Raw genomic sequence first — 20,033 nt, forward strand, 5'->3', positions numbered from 1 at the left:
GGCGCTCCAAGAATTCCTCCTTTAAAAAAATATTTTTTAAAGTATAAAAGGATAAAATATAAATATATTTTATTTCTCGTTTATAGAATTGAAAATAAACATAAGAAACATAATTTTTCAAGTAAGTCTTGTTAAATATCTGACTGTAATCGTCATGAAACAATTCTAATAGAAATGATAACCCTTATGTAACTCTGGACAAATATATATTAGGTATAATAGACATAAAGTAAAATCACACACGCTATTTATTTAAAGAAAAAAAAGTGCGCCAAAAAATTAAAATATTTATATTTCATATAAATTAATTATTTTAATAAAATAATTATTTTTTAATATATAATTCAATATTTGTATATAATATATATAGATATAAAATTTTGTCGTGTTTATATTTTATTTAATAATAATTTTTTAATATAAATAAATTCACATAAAATTCTCACATTTAAAAAGCATATATAACATTTATTAAATATAATAAACAAATAAGTTTTATAATTATTATATTATAAGTAAAATTGACAGCGTGATAACATTAAGTCCTATTTTTATTAAATACAATATGTAGCCAAATTATTGAATATAAATATTAAGAGATAAATTACTATAAATGTTAATCAATTTATTCAAATTATACTAATACTTATTGATCTTTTAAATTTTAAAATATTATATCAGATTACTAATGATAACTATTAAGAGAAAAAATTATTAGATATTTATATATTACATTATTATATATCTCATGTATTAAAACATGTATTACATTTCTTAAATTTAATAATATATTATACGTATTAAATATTATATTTAATATAATACAGGTAAGTTTTGACTCAGCAGCGTCCAATAACATTAAATACTAGATTAATTAAATATGATATGTTTCAAATTATTAAGTGTAAAAATTAAGAAACAAAGTAAGGTACATATATTTAGCAATTTACTAGTGTTATACTAATATGTGAATTTTATGTTTTACAAACTATTTTTTAAACAATAATACAAATAATAAAATTTTAATAGATATTTTAATATTTCTATATATAGATGGGTTTTAATTATTTCAATAATTACTTTTTTCTTTCCTAATAGACTTTTATATACTTATTATATATGAAAAGTCATATGTTTAACAAACATACATGATATTTATTATATTTAATAAATATATTATTTGAAAGTACTTTTAAGTTAATTGTAGAAGGATTCACAGTAATTTATTTTTTTTTATTTGGGAATCAATTTTAAATTAGTATAAAAAATAGAGTACGTGATAAAAAGGTGTTATGACTTTTGTGTTAGAAATCGTAATATTTTTTTTTTATTTACGATTTTAATGTTGTAAGTTTAGCTTTTTTTTTTATAACTTTAAAATTGTTATTTTTTTTAACGTTTAAATTTTTTTGTTTTTCGATTTTTATTTGCTTGTATTTTCTTTTGTTTTATTTTCATTTAAAAAAATAAATATTTTTTTATTTAATTATTAAATAAATATTTTAAATTTTACTTGTTATTAGTTTTATTTAATATCTTTTATTTATATATATATATATATATATATAAAAGATAGTAAATTATTTGTAATTTAAAAAAAAAATTGAAAACAAAACAAAATACAAGTAAATAAAAAAATCCTAAAATAAAAAACTTTAAACGATAAAAAAATAAAAAGTATGACTTCAAAGTCGTAAAAAAAAAAAAAAAGATAAACTTGTAAGTAAAAAAAAAACACATAACTTTTGAAGTCGTAAATAAATAAAATTAGAAATCATAAAATTCAGTTAAAAAGATAATAAGTTGTAACAAATGTTATAATTTAAAATCGGTCCCAAATAGAAAAACAAAAAAAATTGCACCTTTTGGTAAAAGTCCCAATTGTAGATTATATTTAATAAATATTATAATTAATATAATATAAGAAAAAATGACTTTCTAACAGTATTAAGTGTTATATTCATTAAATGTATAACATATATAGTCAAAGTAAATAACAAAAATAATAATTACATTTCATTTGAATTTAATAAATACCATAGTAAAACTGACAGTCGAATAATATTAAAAGTATATTTGTAGTAATTATGATGTACATGATTCTATAAATTCCCCTTGCATCTTGTATTAGCCAACAACATACTACTAAATAACTTGGAGACTTGTGGCAAACTGAAGTAGATATGAAGGTTTCCTTGAGGCCCTGTTTCCTATTGGCGCTTATTCTTTTCAATTTTTTCAAGTATTCTTCTTTTTCCCTTAATTCATACTTAGACTTACATTTCACATTGATTTGATTTCCTTGACCTTATTTCATTTTTGCAGTTTTGATGGTGACACAAACGGTTGCGAATCACACTTGCAGTTTACTATTGCATAATTCAGATAAATGTGATATAGTGAGTTGTACAAATGCATGCGTGAACTATACTGGATTCTATACAACTGCTGCTGGACTATGCTTCCCAGATGGATGCCATTGCGAATATGATTGTCCACCTTCAACTTTGTCTTAGTTAAAGATAATAATTATGATGCCTACCGTGAAAAAAAGAAAAGAAAAGCTTAGCCTTGTAAGTTATAAATTATGGACATCATGCTAGATAATAAAACATCTCTTATTGCTTGAGCAAATACAATGCCATCACACGCTTCTCTTATTTGTATAGTATATTTTTTCTTTTGTTTTCGCTTTTTTCCCTCCTCTTTTTCATTTTTTCCTTTGCCTTTTCATCTGCATGATCGGAAATTTAAAATTTTATGTAAATTAGTGAGAATGAAAAAAAGTTAATAGTTTATAAACTAAAAGCTTAGTTAAAATGACTTCTATTAAAAATTACAAACATAAGTTCGTACTATATAGATTTGATCGTTTATAAACTAAAAACTAGTTAAAATAACTTTTAAAAAATATTAAACTACTAAAATAAGTTTTTATTATATAAATTTGATCAAACTAATTTATAAACTACTAAAAATACATATCAAACTCTCTAGAAGTTGATATTTTTCATTACCACCAACAATGGGGCAGGTTTGGCGAGGCAAATTGCCTTACCTTCCCAACCCCTTGCAACTTAGTTCTACAAAGCCCACAGGCCCCATACTATTGTGCTTATGATTATTTTCCAACAACTTATTTTCCCTTTCTGCTGTTTTTATTCTCTTCTACTATGTAAAAGCTGATATTTTTTTTATCCAAACGAAATTAATTATCTTCAAATAACTTTTCAACAAACTTACCAAAACAAAAACAAATTCTGATTATAATCGATTTTTTGAAATAATCTAATATTTGCAGCTATTCCAAACACACTCAATATATTCCAACGGGAAAAGGGCATAAATGGATAAATACTTTGTAGCAAGTTGCCCACCAACAAAATTGACATGGCACAGGATTGAAACTAATTTTCCCCACGAGTTGGGTTTCTTACTACTTACATAATATGAAAATTGGTAGAAAGAACAAATACATGCAAGGCGTGGTGTAAAAACACTCACTGCACAATTACAAAACCGTAGCAAGCAGCAAGTAACTGGAAGGAACCACTAAACCTCAGCAATTTAATAGCAACTTCAAAATATTACACGACCTTCTTAACTTCAAAATATTTGTTACACGATCTTCTTAAGGCAAATTGTCCCCCAAGGATTGCTTGAATGATGACCAAACCAAAGGGTACCTAACAAATAACAATAAACAAAGACAATGAAACAATGTAAGTTAAACCATTGGCTCAACAAGCAAACCAGTATGGAATGAGTGTAAGATAATTTGTTTCACTACCTGCAAAACATCTATACATATTAATGATTCTTCTTCCACAACACTCCAATCTTCTTCAACATGTTTGTATTTTTCTTCTTGGGAGAGTCATCATCTGTGTTTTCTGAATAAGGTGAACTCATCTTGGCAGTAATAGAGTTGTAGCTACTGTCAAGTGAACCTGTTCTTTCCACAAACTTTCCATTGTTCCCAGCAGAAATCATAGCAGCAGCTGCTTCGGCCGCTTTTCTCCACTGGTCTGACTGCACTTTCAACCTCCTTAATTCAGCTTCTAACTCGGAATTGGCAGCCTGCGCAGCGTCTAACTGCTCAGTTATCTGTGCTACTCTTCGATTACTTTTATCAGCTTCTTCTGTTATGTAGCCAAGTTTCACCAAAGCCTCGCGCTCTGTGGCCCTTGCTGCTTCAGCAGAAGCAACAGCCTCATCAGGGATTTTATTCTTCTCTAACTCCTCCCTCTTTATTTCCTTCTTCAGTGCATTGTTTTCCTCAGTCACATTTTGCAGTTCTGTCTCTCTGTCCAATAATCTTTCCTTCAACTTGGCCATATCAGCATCTAACTTTTTGAGCTCCACCACAGGTTCAGATTCTTTTTCACTAGGCTGGTTTTGCTTCATCCTTGACATGAGGATCTCATTCTCCTCTGATAATCCCTGCAACTGAGATTCTTTGTCCATCAGCCTCTCCCTCAACTCTTCAATATCAGCTCTAGCTCTCTTCAATTCCTCATTTTCACCTTGTCTTCGAGAAGATTCTGATTTTGCATGCTCCAGTTGTTCAAAAGCACTTCTGATCTGCAATGTGCTCCGAATATACTCTTCTTGGTATCGTACCTCAGAAACATCCAGTGCAGATTTTAACTGCGTTGCTTCAGATTTCGCAGAAACAAGCTCAGCTTTGAGCTGGTTTATCTCCTCATTTTCCACGTTTTTCGGTGCAAGTTCAGGTTCTGCTTCAATGACTAGACCTAACATATTTTTGTTAGCACCACCAACCAAATCAGCCTGAAGTTTGCTGACAAGTTCTTCCAATGATTTCACTTGAGCTCTTGCTTGATCTAACTCTAAAGCTAAGGATTTGTAAGCTTCGGATGCTTTCTCACCTTCTAACTGGAGTGTTTCAACAGTCTTGTTTGCTGCTTCCAATTGCATTTGAGTTTTGCCAACTACTTCCAAATCCCGGGATTCAGATTCTTTGCAATCACTTAGCTCATTTTTCAGCTTTTCCACTAAAGTGAGTGCTTCATCAAGCTCCATCCTCAAATCCTCAATCTCGGCATTATCTGATTCAGCATTGCTAATGTGAACAGCTTCAGATTCATACACTCTTTCAAGTTGCATTTTCAATTTCTGGATTTCATTCATGGCAGACATTAGAGCAGTTGAATCCATTGAGTGCTGCTTCTGGACAGCCTCAAGTTCAGACTTCCATGCTTGATCTCGGTCCTGAGAAATCTTATGGAGTTCTTGAAGCCGTTCCTCTTCAGAAGCAGATAGTTCCAGAAGCTGTTGCTGGGATTCCTCCAGCTCTTTTGACATGGCTAGAAGCTGCTTCTTTGCTTCTTCAGCCTCCTGCTGAGCTTTCCTCTTCCATGACTCAGATGAGTTGAGTTTGTCCTTAGTTCTCTTTAGATCTTCTTCAAGTTGAGCAAGTTGAGACTCCGACTCTTGGACCCTACTTGGTTGCTTCTTCTAGAGCGAGATGATAAAGATTAAAGGGCAAGGAGATAGAGCAAATAGCAAAATTTAAGGCACTATCAATAATCTCAATCTTTTGGATTTTATATAGCCGTAGACGAGATTAATGAAGGACTTCTACAAAATAGCTAGAATGGTGACTATAGGGGAGAAATTATTAAATAGTTTGGAACTATCATGTTTCCATACTTCCAATCAATCTCTATGTGACATGTAACCAATTTTTTTCAATTTACAAAAAAGAATTAATAGAATCTGACTACATGTCATGTGAAGATTAGTTGGGACTATGGTGATCCAGGACCACATAACAAGTTCTCGATTTGAGGGGGAGGAAGGGATTATTCAGTTAGGCTTCTGGCAGTGCACTAACTTATAAATTATAATACCTCAGATATTGGACTTCTTGGTGACTTGCGTTCTGTGACCTTTGGACTTTTATTTTTGGGTGTCTTACTTCCTGGCTTTGGAGATGATGAGACTGAGTCGGTATCAGAGCCTGGTGTCTTCAATTTGCGAGCATTCTGAGGAGAAGCAGGAGACTTCCTTTGGGGCACTTCTGAAGTACCAGTTCTGCTCACAGACAATCATAGGCCAATAAGCATGCATGAATAAATGTAGAATGCAGATGAAAAGGCATCTTGGCATAGCACAGTAAGGTGATCAAGTGAGGAGAAGTTCATTTTAAATAGTCCCTTTTTAAATCTTTGGGATCAAAATGAAATCTAAACAAGAAGTGTTATGTTTAGCAGGGCAATCTTTTCCAAAATATGTTTGTTACATAGAGGACACAAAAAATTATATAAAATTGTCTACTAGTAACTTATCCCTATTATAAATAGTTATGATAGGACAGACTTACCTCAATATGGATTCATTTGGAGTTTCCCCAAACAACTCCAATTAAATACAGAAATGCCCCTAGTTAGTTCTTAACATTTCTTCAGAAAGCAACAAACTCTAAATGGTAGTGGCACATTCAAATTTAATAGATAACGGGTAGTATTCAACTATTCATCCCTCATTACTTGTTAGATCCCAGAAATAATTGTATTTAATTTGTTAGAATAAATGGGCCCAAATTATTAAATCTTCAGATTTCCTGGCCTTAAATCATACGACCAACCCTGTGAACAAAATAAAAGCACTCCATCCCCTCATTAAGACCTCAGAATTCGGAAACATGCATCACAAAAATGGAATGCTGCAAAAAGTGTCAAATGGGACAATCTTACCTTGCTTTTGGTGTCTGCATACTTTAATATCTGGGGTGATAGGAAGGTAAGTTAAAGAACCTCTCCTTCAAAGCCCCTGACCCACACTTTCTGCAATAGTAATCTGAGAAAGAAATAAAGACAACAAGGAATTTGATTTATAACTCAGAGAGAAGAGGCAATAGTTTGCACTTTGCACTTTACATTAGATGACCACCAGGGATCAGCATTCAACAAAAAAACCTAACAAACAAACCGCACATAATCCCTTCAAAGAAACTCCAAGTAAACTAACTCCATTACCACCTACCAAATTCAAAACAACAAAATAAATAAACAAATTTAAACAAATAAAACCTTGCACCAAAATAATTAGTAGAATATAATTAACGGAAACCCATGTTCCAACTTTTTTCAAATTAGTTTTAGACCTTTCCTCCCTTTTACTCCACAGTGCCACGTTACACTTGAGCCCCCATTGACCAGCAACAAACTATTATGTTAACCCCTTTAAGCATCCTACAAATAAAATAAAATGCCCACTAAAACTAAAATGTAAGCAATTTTTCCAAATCCATCATCATGTCGTCAAGAAAACAATAATAACTAGAAATGATTTAAGTGGGCTATCCAGACAACCATAATTTCACTGCTCTTCAAGACACACACAAAAAAAAGTTCATTTTCTGTAACATAAACTCAGAAGCCGTGTTTAAGTTTAGAGATTCCTCGCCAACTAATGAAAATGGGAGCAGATTTCATGACCCCATTTTTCAATCAGTGTGGTAAGATAAACCACAGAATGAAAAACGGAGGAAAGATACAAACTTTATGAATTCCCAACACAAACGAGAGACAAAATCACAAAACCCAGATTTACATGCAGCCTGAGACCAAATCACTGATCCGAAAGAAGAGAAAGGATTAAAAGAGTGAAAAAAAAGAACTTTTTAAAATCAAAATGTGTTATTGCAAAGAGAAGTGCTAACAACTTACCAAGTGCTGTTGAACACAGAACAACCAAGGTGACAATATAAGCACACACACAACTCTTGACTTGAACAAATACCGAAAAACCAGAGAGCAGTATCATGGTTTTACATCAGAAGCACGTGCATGAGTCCCCATATTTTCCTTCTTCAAAACACACAGTAGCACTAAGCAGAAAACGATGGCTCGTCCTTTTAGAGAAAAAATGGGAAGAAACATCACGAGAGGAGAAAGAAAACAAAAAAACTCAATAAACCAAGCCAAAATGTACTTACACCCTCCCACAGGAACTCGAGTCAAAACACTGTTAATGCTATCATAAACTACACCCCAGAGGAAGGGGAAAAAAAAAGTCCAAATTTGTAATGAAAGAGAAAAGCTGAAAAACACACTCAACACAGGTATGTAGGAAATGAAAGTGCAGTTACCGAGTGGTGGTAATGTGTGAAACTCTGAAGTGAACTACTTGAGTAGGATCAGTTGAATAAGCTTTCTTTCTCTCTCCTCTTTTGCTTCTTCTTCTTCTTCTTCTTTGAGTTTGTTACTTTATTTTTATTTTTTGGTGTTGGGGGGTGGGAGTAGTAGCGGGGAACAGCAAAATACGTTTGAAACCGAGGCGCCAATGATGTTATACTACGCTCCTAAACTTGCACGCGTTGCTCACGCTCGTAGTTTTGGTGGATCCCGTCATTGTTTAATTTCATGTTGAAAAATTAATTGTTAATCCAAACTTAAATGATACTGGATTGAAGTAATTTTAAATACATTTTATTGGATTTAAATTTTAAATTATATCCTTAACTTAATTTTATAATCAAAATATTTAAATATAAATTATATTACTTTAAAATTGGTATTATTCTTTTAAGTTAGGATAACTTGTAGAATTATGATAGATTATAATGAGGTGGATTAGCCTTAATTTTAATCAAATTTAAATTATTTTTAAAATCATAATAGAATCAATTATTACGATGCATAGAAATTATGATAAAATAATTTTTACTTTTACCCAAATCAATTCTCCAATAATTGAATTATGCGATTGGAGAGTTGGTGACAACTTGGCAAGTGTAAGTGTCGAAGTGGGTTTGTGTTGTATGCAATGTACGAAATTCCAAAGTTTCCGTCTGGATGAGATGATTGTTTTCTTGTTAAGCATCACCATAAATATTAAATAAGATAATTGTCTTCTTTCTTATTCTGTGCTCAGGGTCAGGGGTAAATGGCTGACTCTGACACTTCAGCGCTAAATTTGGATAATATATATTCGCTTCGATACGCCAAATAGTTTATTGCTTCATATCATAAAGTGGATTTTAAAGTGAGCTTCAGCATGAAAAAGTGTATCCTTACTTAAGATGAATCTTATGAGTTAATAAGTAGTCTATCCTCTGTTTAAAAAATTAAGTAGTCTATCATGTTAAATATTGTATTATTTTTATTAAAATGAATATGCGAGAATCACGCTGAAATAAATAACATTAGGTTTTGTAATCAATTAAAATATGCTTTCTTTTTTTTTTTTAAATGAGAATATGCGAGAAAATATAATGAGGGGACTGTTCGATTCTCAAACCAAGGTGTGCATAGGCACGTTTGAGCTAATTTTTGACCGACTTTTTATTTTAATCAACAAATAAAGATTATATAAATATATGATATAGGTACCAAAAGTACCATTTACATCTGTTAACTGTTCAGGCACTGTGATATTGGTTACACATTATTTACACCAATAACAAGCATATATACGAGATAACCACCATTTTGAGTCATATAGGGTTATTTTGAATCAATCTCGACCAGGAACAAAATCATATTTGAAGGGTAGCAGCTTGATTTTGATACAACCATAGAACAGATATGGTTCAAGGCATGGTCATGACTGGGTGCAAAAGTGAAGAATTTCTCATTTTCATTTTATGATTGATAAGTATATCCAACTTGCTGCCTTCAATAATTGGTACTTTGATTCAGCATAGGGGTTGCACTCGGATTTAACTACGGGTAGCAGGATACCTCATATAGTCACTAATAAGGTCATTCAGTTACACTGAGATGGGGTTTCATGGCATTTACATACTTCAACTACTCTGTAATATGCAATGGAATTGTTCTTATGAGCAGGAATGCAACATGCCGGATTAAGAACTTGTTCAATCCCAGATGTTTCTGTAATACGATTTGGTATTGTTGATGCCACAGTTAAATAAAATCTCTTTTTTGGTTGACCTAGAAAAATTATCTCGATTAAGATTATTTTTGGTTTATTCCTCAATCATAGTTGTTTTTGGTCAATTTTGACTAAGGTTATTTTGAACCGACCTTTATCAGAATTATTTTTTTACTAATTTCGAAAAGATTATTTTTGGTCCACCTTGATTAGGATTATTATAATCGATCTTAACCATGATTATTTTTCACCAATCCCAACTAAAATTACTTTTGACCTAACAACTAATATTGTTTTTGAAGAAATTCTATAAAATTCAAAGAACACATGTGATGGGCATGAGTTTTGCAATCCATTTTGATATGGTTGATTTGAGATATGAAATGATAATTTATAATGAGTTTCAATATAATGCACCATCTTATATGAATCCATCATGGAACACAAATCAATTTGAATTAAGTAAGATTATTATAAGATACAAAATTCTTCATTTAGATATTTAACATAACTATATATATCAAACTTGAGATTACAAGTTAAATTAAAACATTTTTATGTGAATTGATTTACAAAAATTTTCATAAAACTATAAATCTTGCATAAAAAAACAAAATAAAAGAAGAATACAGTAGAAACTCTTTAAATTAATATTCGGTAAATTAATAAACTCTCTAAAATAATAAATTTATCCGGTCCCGACTTGGGCCAATGTAAAAAATTGAAAAATTCGATAAAATAATAAGATAATAATTTTTCGTGAGATAAAAAGACACAACAAATTATATTTATCTACCCGAGCGCACCCTGAAAAATTTATTGATTTATAATATGACAATATGTTCTTTAAATGCATACTAATCATGATTAAAAAAATATAAAGCCTAATAAAATATGTTAGAACCTTACAAATTTGTAACTAATTTTCAATATCATATTATCAATTTTAAGATTTAAAAAATATAAAGTTTTGTTTTAAATACGCACGTTATTGAATTTATATCTATATCTAAAATCTTTTATTAATTTCATCTTTGGTAGAAAATGATTGAAATATATAAATTTTAATCATAAAGAAATTCACCGTCTTATATAGGGACTACCAATTTAGTATAAAAGTGATATGTCTTTTTACTTATTTTGTGTGGTGGCATTTCCCCAAATTTAACAATCAAAGCTTAGCTCCATGCATTTAAATGAAACTGTGATGTACACGAGACATGAGTATATATCATGTAAATGAAATATCACATCAAATTTAATGTTGTTTTCAATTCATATATCGAATAAAATTAACATAATTCTTTTATATAAAAGATAATATATATACTAAAGTGAATATGCAACATGAATATAACTAGTAAGAACAAAAACTGATTAAAAGTTGCTATATTTTTATCACCAATTCGTGAGTGTGTTTATTTGATAATTGATTTACATAATTAAGATAAAGAAGACAAGTCATTTCCACATGCCAAAAGTCATAATGTATTGAGGACAAAAATGACAAGTTTGTATGTATGAATTCCCTGAAGGTGACAAACATTTATAACCTTTGTGACTAGGCGAAACACATTCTCAGGATCTAAATGCAGCTTGGGAGAATGATAAGGTTTACGAAACAAATAGCATGCACAACCAAACCAAACACCTGATGCTATGAAGAAAGTGTTATATAAGGTAACAAGTATTTATAACCTTTGCGACTAGATTGAGTTGAGTTGAATGAATAATACACAAAGAAACAAGTCATGCTAAATTACACTTACATGAACCAAATTTTCCTCCTCGAATTCAAACTCCTAACAAACATGCAAAAGATGTTACCTTTAAAAAAAATAAAAAAATAAGGGAAAATCCATGAACACATTGAATAAATTCAATTGAAACATCATCTCACCCTATCAAAGGATGCATTCGGCTGATCTTCCAAATCTCTTTTGCGTTTTTTTACCGGTTGAAGGTTGCTCGATGACAAGTATAAACAACTGACTTTGAACAAAGAGATAATGTTTAAGGTCACAAATTTACTATAATGTGTTTGGATGAGGGAATTTAAAATTTTGAAAAATTTTAAATTTTAAGAATTTCAAATATTCAATTGAAATTCTATTATTTTTAAATTTTTGTGTTTGGATAAAAAAAATTAAAATTGTGAAGGTGAAAGAAAATGAATGCAAAGAGAAGAAAATCATTAGAGTGAAGGAGGAATCGTAAGTTCGAGAACGAGATTTTAAGAACCAGGTGAGAGAGAAGATGAAGGTTATAAAGCGAATGTTTTGGAAGGTTCTCATGAAGAAGAGAATTTCAATTTCTCACATTTTAGAAGAAAAATAAATTTCACATTTTTAATTGTTTAAAATTTTGTTTTAAAGTTCAAAAAATTTAAATTCTTCATAAAAGAAATCCAAAAATAAATTTTAGATTAAAGAAATTTAAATTATTTAATAAATTACTTTCTTTGGTTAACTTTTTTTATCCAAATGCACTTTTAAAGATATTCAAAATGCAAAATGTATTGGTGCAGACATGACAAAATAGAAAGAGTTATTTTTACCCAACCACTACAAAACTTGTTTTATGAATTTCTAGTGTTATACTCATTCAAATCCATTGATTCTTGAGTCTAACCTAGGTTTTCACATAGAAGGATTTCATTTCCAAGGTCCAATTTTGCGAATTCTAGATCAATAAGTGCAGTTTCGAGAAATAACCTCTGTTTTTACTGAAAACACTTTCAAACTTGTTTTCTCAATTCCTAAGGCTACATTCATCCGAATCCATTGATTAAATCTAACCTTAGGTTTTAAGGTCCTATAAATCCATTCTTATAGTCAAAATCAACCAATTCTCAGACTAAATTATTTTTTTGTGCAAAAGAGAAACTGCATAACTTTTAAAAGCCAAAACTTGATTTTGTGATATCTACTGCTAGACAACTCCAAATTTATTGAATTTTATGTCTAACCCTAGGTTTTTGGGGTCAAGGAATCCATTTCTAAAATTAATTTCAACAAAAACAGTTCACAACAGCCATTTCTCAGCAAGTCAGAAAAGTACGAAATTTTAACACATGTTCAAGTAAACACAAATATTTTGACACAAAGGTTCATCCAAACTTTCTCCTCCTCCATTTTCTGACTAACCAAAACAATGACAATGAAGACATATAGTCTCAGGTGTTCTATGTATGCTAAAGTTTCCCTTCCCCTCCAACTAAGACGAAGTTTCCTTGCCCAAAATTCAAATTGATGTTGAAGATAACAATAACAAAATAGAGTAGGGTTTTTACCTCTATGAAGATGGCAACACACAATGGCGGCACGACACGTGAGAGACACCTTCAATGGCCAATGAGTGAGGGATGAAGTAAGGGCATGAGCTGAGTAAGAGAGGGAGTGCACAAGCTAAGTTAGGGAGGGAGGACACGATGGTGAGTGAGTGAGGATTTGAATGTGCATACCATTAATTTGTAAAAACAATAAGTAAACCATAATGGTTTTACAAATAACCATGGTTGAACTCCTCTTATTTACAAAATTGTCATCATCATATATTTTAAGATGGCTATTTGGAAGTGACGTCTTTTTGGCATCTTAGAATGCAGTCTTTTTAGTAGTGTCTATAACATAAAACCTTTGCTTTGTTTATAATGGAAGCAACAAGAAAATATTGCGGGACTTTGATTTTTTATGATTTGCATTGAAGTGTAAAGCTATTAGTGCAAACAATGGACAACCTGTTCTAAAGTGACTACTAAGTACTATCACACAAATAAGATAGGGAATTAATGCATGCCAATGCTCTCTGTTAATTACTAGTTTAGATGCTCCACAAGAATGCTCGAGGCTCGAGCATCAGATCAGTGTTTGGTGCTTTTGCACTAATCTCTGGATATAGAAAGAAAATAATCTATTGAAAAAGAAATAATTATTTCACATATTTTAATTTTTAAATTTTTGTTAACATAAAAATAAGTAGATATGTTTTTTAGTCATTTCATTATAAAAGCACAATATAAAATAGCATAGATCACAAATATTTTACACCGGAATATTTCACACATGTAATATATAACTAATGTAAGTGATGTTTTTTTTTTTTGAATGCAAGTGATATTGTTGTTAGGAAATTAAATATGAAAGATCTGCTAAACATATAATAATTCTATCAAATCATAACAAAAATGAACAATAAGCCCATAACATCTCCGGAACAACCCAAAAGCCCACGATATATTCCATTTCATTTTACCTGGGATCCATTGAAGTTGTAAAACGGTACCGTCTAGCTACTTCATGGAAGATTATTACATATTCCCGTAATACCATTTTTTTTTCTCTCCCTCTTCCCGTGCCTTACAAATTATAGTAGTTTACATTAATTTTCTCTGATACATGAGAAAATGAAGAAAACAAATAGAAATAACAGCCCCTCTTTCAAGGCAGAGTCCAGCATACGTAAGTAAAAAACTTTTGCACAGTATGAAAATAAATATTTACCGTTTGATTTTTTTTAATTTTCATCGGATGACTCAATTTTTTAATATTTTTTTTCTTTTTTCTCTTTTTTATGCTTATTTTTCCTTAATTACCCATTTCTTCTACTTTCCTCTTCTTTGTTCTAGGCCTTGGGGTCGGCAACCTCCATCATGGCTCACCGGGCCTCCGCGTCGAGGGTCAATTGCTCTTACTCGAATGTCGCCGTATCGAAGATCTTGTTGTTATTCTGGCTGTCGCCGACAACTTTCACCTTGAACCAACTGCTGTGGGGATTCGTAGAGAAGGAACGAAGGGTGCAGAGAAAGGAGGGGTTGGGGAACTTGGTGTTGAACATAAATGGATGTGATAAACAGAATGCATCCATTTTAGCAGAAAGAACTTTGAGTTTGATCTCAAAATATTTGATTTTTAATTACACTTTTTCTCTTCGGCGGTTCTAATGCATGAAGAGGAAGGGATAGAGGCTCCCATTTGTTTTTTTTAAGAAAAAAATATTTTGGATCTGTTTCTTGAATTTGGATTGCATTTTTTTTATTTCTTAGATGTTCTGGCTTAGGGTTGTATCGTTTTTTCTTCGAATATGAGAAAAGGGGATTGCCTTCTTTGACCGCTCTTTGAAATTGATGTACATCTATTTTTCTCTGCAAAATTTGTTTGGGGTTTCATAGAAAAAAAAAAAGAGGAAACAAAAATTTGACCCTCCATTGTGTTGATGTTGTTGAGTGGTGTTTGGTGTTGTTTGTTAGCTGATTTTTTTTTATTTTTTTTAGGTGTGGAAGAAACTGGACTGTCATGTTTGGATTCAGAGATTTTTGTAGTTTCCGATGAAAGAGAAGGGATAGGATTAAATTGGAAAATACAAAAGATAAAAAAAAAAAAAAATCAAAAGAAAAATAATTTTAACCATTAATTTAAAAACTAATACATCTAATGACTTAAAAAACCTTTCATAGTGTGTGAAAGATGTTTCACTCTCACACGGTAAACTCCCTTATCTTTCAAAACAAAACAAAACATGACTCCTACACCGTCAGCAAGGACAAGAGATCTGATTCCATCCCGAGCGAGCAAATAGTATCCGCTCTTCAACATGGATGACCATATAATTAGTTAAATATTAACTATGTCTTTAGAATATTAATTAAAAAATTAAAAAGATAAATATTTTTATTAAAGTAAGTAAATTTATATTTTTGATAATATTTTTTAAGACATTGATTAACAAAACTCTTTTAATTACTATATAAAATCTTATATAAACTAAACCAAACAGGTTAACAATTATTTGATCTAAACTTGTATTTCTAGTTGAGAATATATATTGTGTTTTCTCAAAAAATTAAATATACTTATCATATATATAATATAACTCATTTTGATTTAACGACCTAAATTTTACTTTTTTTATTTTAATATCTAAAATATTTTTCATTTGATTTTAGTACCTAACGTCAATAAGGATTTGCTAACTAACACTTTGACTAACGCACGTACTAAAATTAAATATAAAAAAATTTAAAATAAAAAAATAACTATATTATATGTGTAAAAAAAAATATTTAATTCTTTTCCAAATGAAGATTATAAAAGTTTTTACATGTATCAATTAAGAATATTACACGAAGGTTGAATTTAGTGGAAGATATTAGTCTGTCACAAAATATGAACTAAGGTCGACAGGAGAAGAATATCCAATTGCATGTGAGAGGATTAACTTTGAAGGATGATACCTGTGAGAAACTTATATTTAAAAGTTTTAGTTATTGAATCTTAAATGTATAATCTTTATGAATAAGATTTATGCAAAATAATACTTTATGTGATGTCTGCGAATCCTTAAATGCAAAGAGAACAATAACTAATGTAATTCTAAACAATGTAAGCCGGTTGTTTTTTAATTAAAGGAGAAAAAATGTATTTAAAAATAGTTATTTAACAATGAAATATTTGAACCAAACATCACGCCAATTGACACAGCAAACTACAAGATAAAACTAAAATGAGAGGGTAATAATAAAATATATATAAACAACAACTTTGATGGTTTTATATATATATATATATATATATATATATATATATATATATATATATATATATATATATATATATATATATATATATATAACATTTTTATTATTTCATTTTCTTCATAGTTTTAAAATTAACACAAACAGTAACTAACTCACAAAATGGAACTAGGACAAAACTTAATACATGGAGGTGATGACATATTTTATTAATATATCAGTTTCATTTTGTTTTTTCTTAAAAAAAAAGTTTTAGTGACGGACCCAATGCCTGACCCAAAACAAAACAGGCCGAAAACAAAACAGGCCCAACAAGAGTAATATAATTCTGACAATTTATTTTCACAGTACTTCCTAATTTAAGGGTGGAAATAAGACAGCTGTGAAATGAACCGTGAAAAGTGTTGCAAAAAAATGTTCAGAAAAGATAATTAGTCAATTAAAAAAGTCTTAGAACATAAAAAACGTAAGAACATAGCGTTTTGTTTTTATTTCCGCAAGAGCAGAGGCCCACGGACTAGGATCACCTGCAGTTGATCAGGAAAAAACTGCACGGTTATGCATCCAAACGAATACTTGTAATGTTAAATATATTTTATTATAAGTTATAATTATATAAAAGAACATTTTTTTATCTCATCTTTATTTTGATTTATGATATTTGGGGTGCTTCGTGATGGTAGTACCAACATACTTAGGATTATGTCGTAAATGTTTAGTTGGTTGCCACCCTCATTTTTTCCCCCAGTTGATTCAATTCCATGATTAATTCTCCATTTCATTTACTTTTAATATATATATGAAGTTATAGTGTTCAATATTAAGTACTTCAAGTTTTTCTTTTGAAGTGCGTTTACAATGTCAAATCTCATCAAGTTTGAATTCATTACTCTTGAAGTGCGTTTACAATGTCAAATCTCATCAAGTTTGAATTCATTACTCTTGAAGTGCGTTTACAACCGTGAAATAGTATCTGTCATGGGTACATGATGCTTGATATTCGTCTCAATGCAATGAATATTGAAAATACTATTAAAGAAGGAAACCAAGCATCCTTGTAGGATCATCATCGTTAAATATTCGATCCACTTGAAATATTCTTTTTATATTTATAACCTTTACTCATTAAATATTCTTTTTATATTAAAGAAGGAAAAAAGCAATGATATAATATAACCTTTACTCATTAAATATTCTTTTTATATTTATAAATTGTGTCGGAGAACATCATCATCGTTTGGACATATCAAAATTCGATCCACTTGAAATTTTGAATATGCCCCGATCAATACTAAGTACAGCTCGATCAATGTCAACATTTATAAAATTTCATAATAATCATCATGTAAAAAGAATAAATTTATCCTAAACTAATTATTATTTTAATTTTTAATATAATATTAATTATATTTTTTCACTTATATCTCATATTAATATTATGGATGATAAAAAATAAAAATAAATTAATATTAATGAGATTGATTTTATGAAATTGTTATTTTATTTATTTATTAAATTTTATTGATTTGTGTGAAATAACATAAGAAGAAAATTATAAATTTATAATAAGACGAAGAAGTATATATCTTTGACACATCAATGCTTTTTACTAATTGAAAAGATTTATTTTTATTATTTAATTTTTTTTATGGATTGATGTTAATTTTTAGATTATTAGTTGGAGGAATTATAACCCTCGATCTTTTTCTTCCTCTTTCTCGTTTCAACCACCATATTAATTTTATAACTCTATTTATAGTGACTTTAATAATAAATATACTCAATTTAGTTCTAGTTATAAACATAAGTTAGCTTAAATGAATTTTGACTATAACTATATATATAAATTGAACATATAAGCTAGCCTATGTTTAAATAAATAAATAAATTTCTAAAATTGTCGATTAAATATATAAATACATGTATACTACACCAAAAATAATTTTCTAAAATTATTGATTGAATATATAAATACATATATACTACACCAAAAATAAATTTCTAAAATTGTTGATTGAATATATAAATACATGTATACTACACCAAAAATAGTTTTCTAAAATTGTTGATACGTATCAGGTTTTGGTGATTTTTATTTATTTTAGTTTTTCAATAAATAAAAGTCATTAGCCACAACCTCTTTTATACAATAATAATTATTTTGAATGAATAAAGAAAATACTAACATAAGAATCCTGCTAATTTTTGTCATTACAAGTAACTTTTGAACTCATTTAATATTTTAAAATGCATTGTCATCAATACATTTTTTTATCTAATTAGTATTATATGTAAATATGTTCATTAACAATAAGGCTTTGTTTGTTATTGTTTTAAATTTTAAAAATATGAATATAAAATTAAGTTACCAGTCTTATAAGTACTTTTTTTTATGTAAATAGTGTTTTTAACATAATAAATATTCACCTTTTATTTTAGTATATGTTTTTAAAATTTAATATGATTTTAAGATGATAAATATATATTTAATAGTTAAGTTAAATAGGTTTAAATATGTTTTTCATATATTCTTTTTTAGTTTATTATCTAAAAAATATTTTTTTATTTATTACATGATATTTTTAAAATTTTATTTTTAATACTTATCATTGATTTTGATCAGTTAAATAATAATGTGATATTTTATTAATTTATTATATCATTAATTAATGGTTAATGTAATATTTTATTAACTTATTATTTCATCACTTAACTAAAATCAAAGATAGATGTTAAAAACAAAAAATTTAAAATATTTTTAGATAATAAATGAAAAGAATATATATTACTGTATAAAAAATATATTTAAGTCAATTAAATATAATAAAATCGTACAAAAAATTGGTAAGATAAATTAAGGCACTGTAGCACGCAGTACTCTATTTATGAAGCGGCTCCCTCTTTTCTACACCAAACTAAATCAGATGTCATCACACCTACACGCTGCAGCACTGAGAACATAATATTGGCCCGTGACAAATTAAAACATGTTGTAGCTTGTAAGAATGATTATACTACACGTAGAAATTATTTTCCTCAGCTATAAAAAAATATTTTTTTATTTGCTTGGTTTTGTTTTTTTAGTTTGTCTCTTTCTTTTTTTAAATAGTGATAAAAGAAACATGATAGAGTGTAAAAAAAAAAAATTACTTTAGTCCCCAAATTTGTAATGCATTAACACTTTAGTTTTTGAATAGTCTTTTGAAAGATGAAAAAAATAACATTTTGTCTCTGTATTTACAAAAAGTGTGATAATTTAGTCCAAATGTTAATATCTTTATTAAAGCAAACATAATATTATAGGTGGAATATGTCAATATATCTATTAGTGGAAATTTTCCTACATGGATTGCTTATGTGGTTGGACAAAATTGTCATTGAAATTTTAAATGAATTAATCATGAAAAAAATTGACTTTTTTTACATGGATAATACACAAAGAAGTAATCCCTTGTTACCGATTTTCACCAATGCAAAGCATGTGTGCCTTTTGGTGTTCTCACCTTCTGAATCAGAGTCACAGTCACAGAAAAAAACTTTGACGAAGTCCTTGTTGGCGACCCATTTTTAACATTATGTTATCCAACAAATAAGTTCTTCGTTAATAAGAGATAATGTCAAATAAATTTTTTTA

General features: G+C 29.1%; 1 protein-coding gene across 6 annotated transcripts; it reads right to left on the reverse strand.

Annotated features, from left to right (window-relative positions):
• Positions 1-3,322: 3,322 nt before the first annotated feature.
• On the reverse strand, positions 3,323-8,270 carry LOC100781372 (interactor of constitutive active ROPs 2, chloroplastic). Of its 6 annotated transcripts, none has more exons than XM_006594055.4 (6): positions 8,120-8,270; positions 7,698-7,882; positions 6,723-6,825; positions 5,877-6,060; positions 3,791-5,478; positions 3,323-3,686 (listed from the first exon to the last, which is right to left on the reverse strand). In XM_006594055.4, the coding sequence occupies exons 3-5, from the start codon at positions 6,740-6,742 to the stop codon at positions 3,811-3,813; spliced, it is 1,872 nt and encodes a 623-aa protein (XP_006594118.1). In that variant the 5' UTR covers positions 6,743-6,825; positions 7,698-7,882; positions 8,120-8,270; the 3' UTR covers positions 3,323-3,686; positions 3,791-3,810. The 6 variants fall into 6 exon arrangements, with proteins under 6 accessions (XP_006594118.1, XP_006594115.1, XP_040864016.1 ...); XM_006594052.4 differs by having other exon boundaries at positions 3,791-5,481; XM_041008082.1 differs by having other exon boundaries at positions 7,967-8,260.
• Positions 8,271-20,033: the final 11,763 nt, after the last annotated feature.

Source organism: Glycine max, chromosome 13 (assembly GCF_000004515.6).
Source record: "Glycine max cultivar Williams 82 chromosome 13, Glycine_max_v4.0, whole genome shotgun sequence".
Lineage (NCBI taxonomy): Eukaryota > Viridiplantae > Streptophyta > Magnoliopsida > Fabales > Fabaceae > Glycine > Glycine max.

Coding starts and splice junctions, on each gene's coding strand:
- LOC100781372 (XM_006594052.4), bottom strand. CDS start 6,742: ATGCAGACACCAAAAGCAAG. Junction 6,061..6,722: donor ATGCAGACACCAAAAGCAAG/GTAAGATTGTCC, acceptor GTCTGTGAGCAG/AACTGGTACTTCAGAAGTGC. Junction 5,482..5,876: donor CAAGAAGTCCAATATCTGAG/GTATTATAATTT, acceptor ATCTCGCTCTAG/AAGAAGCAACCAAGTAGGGT.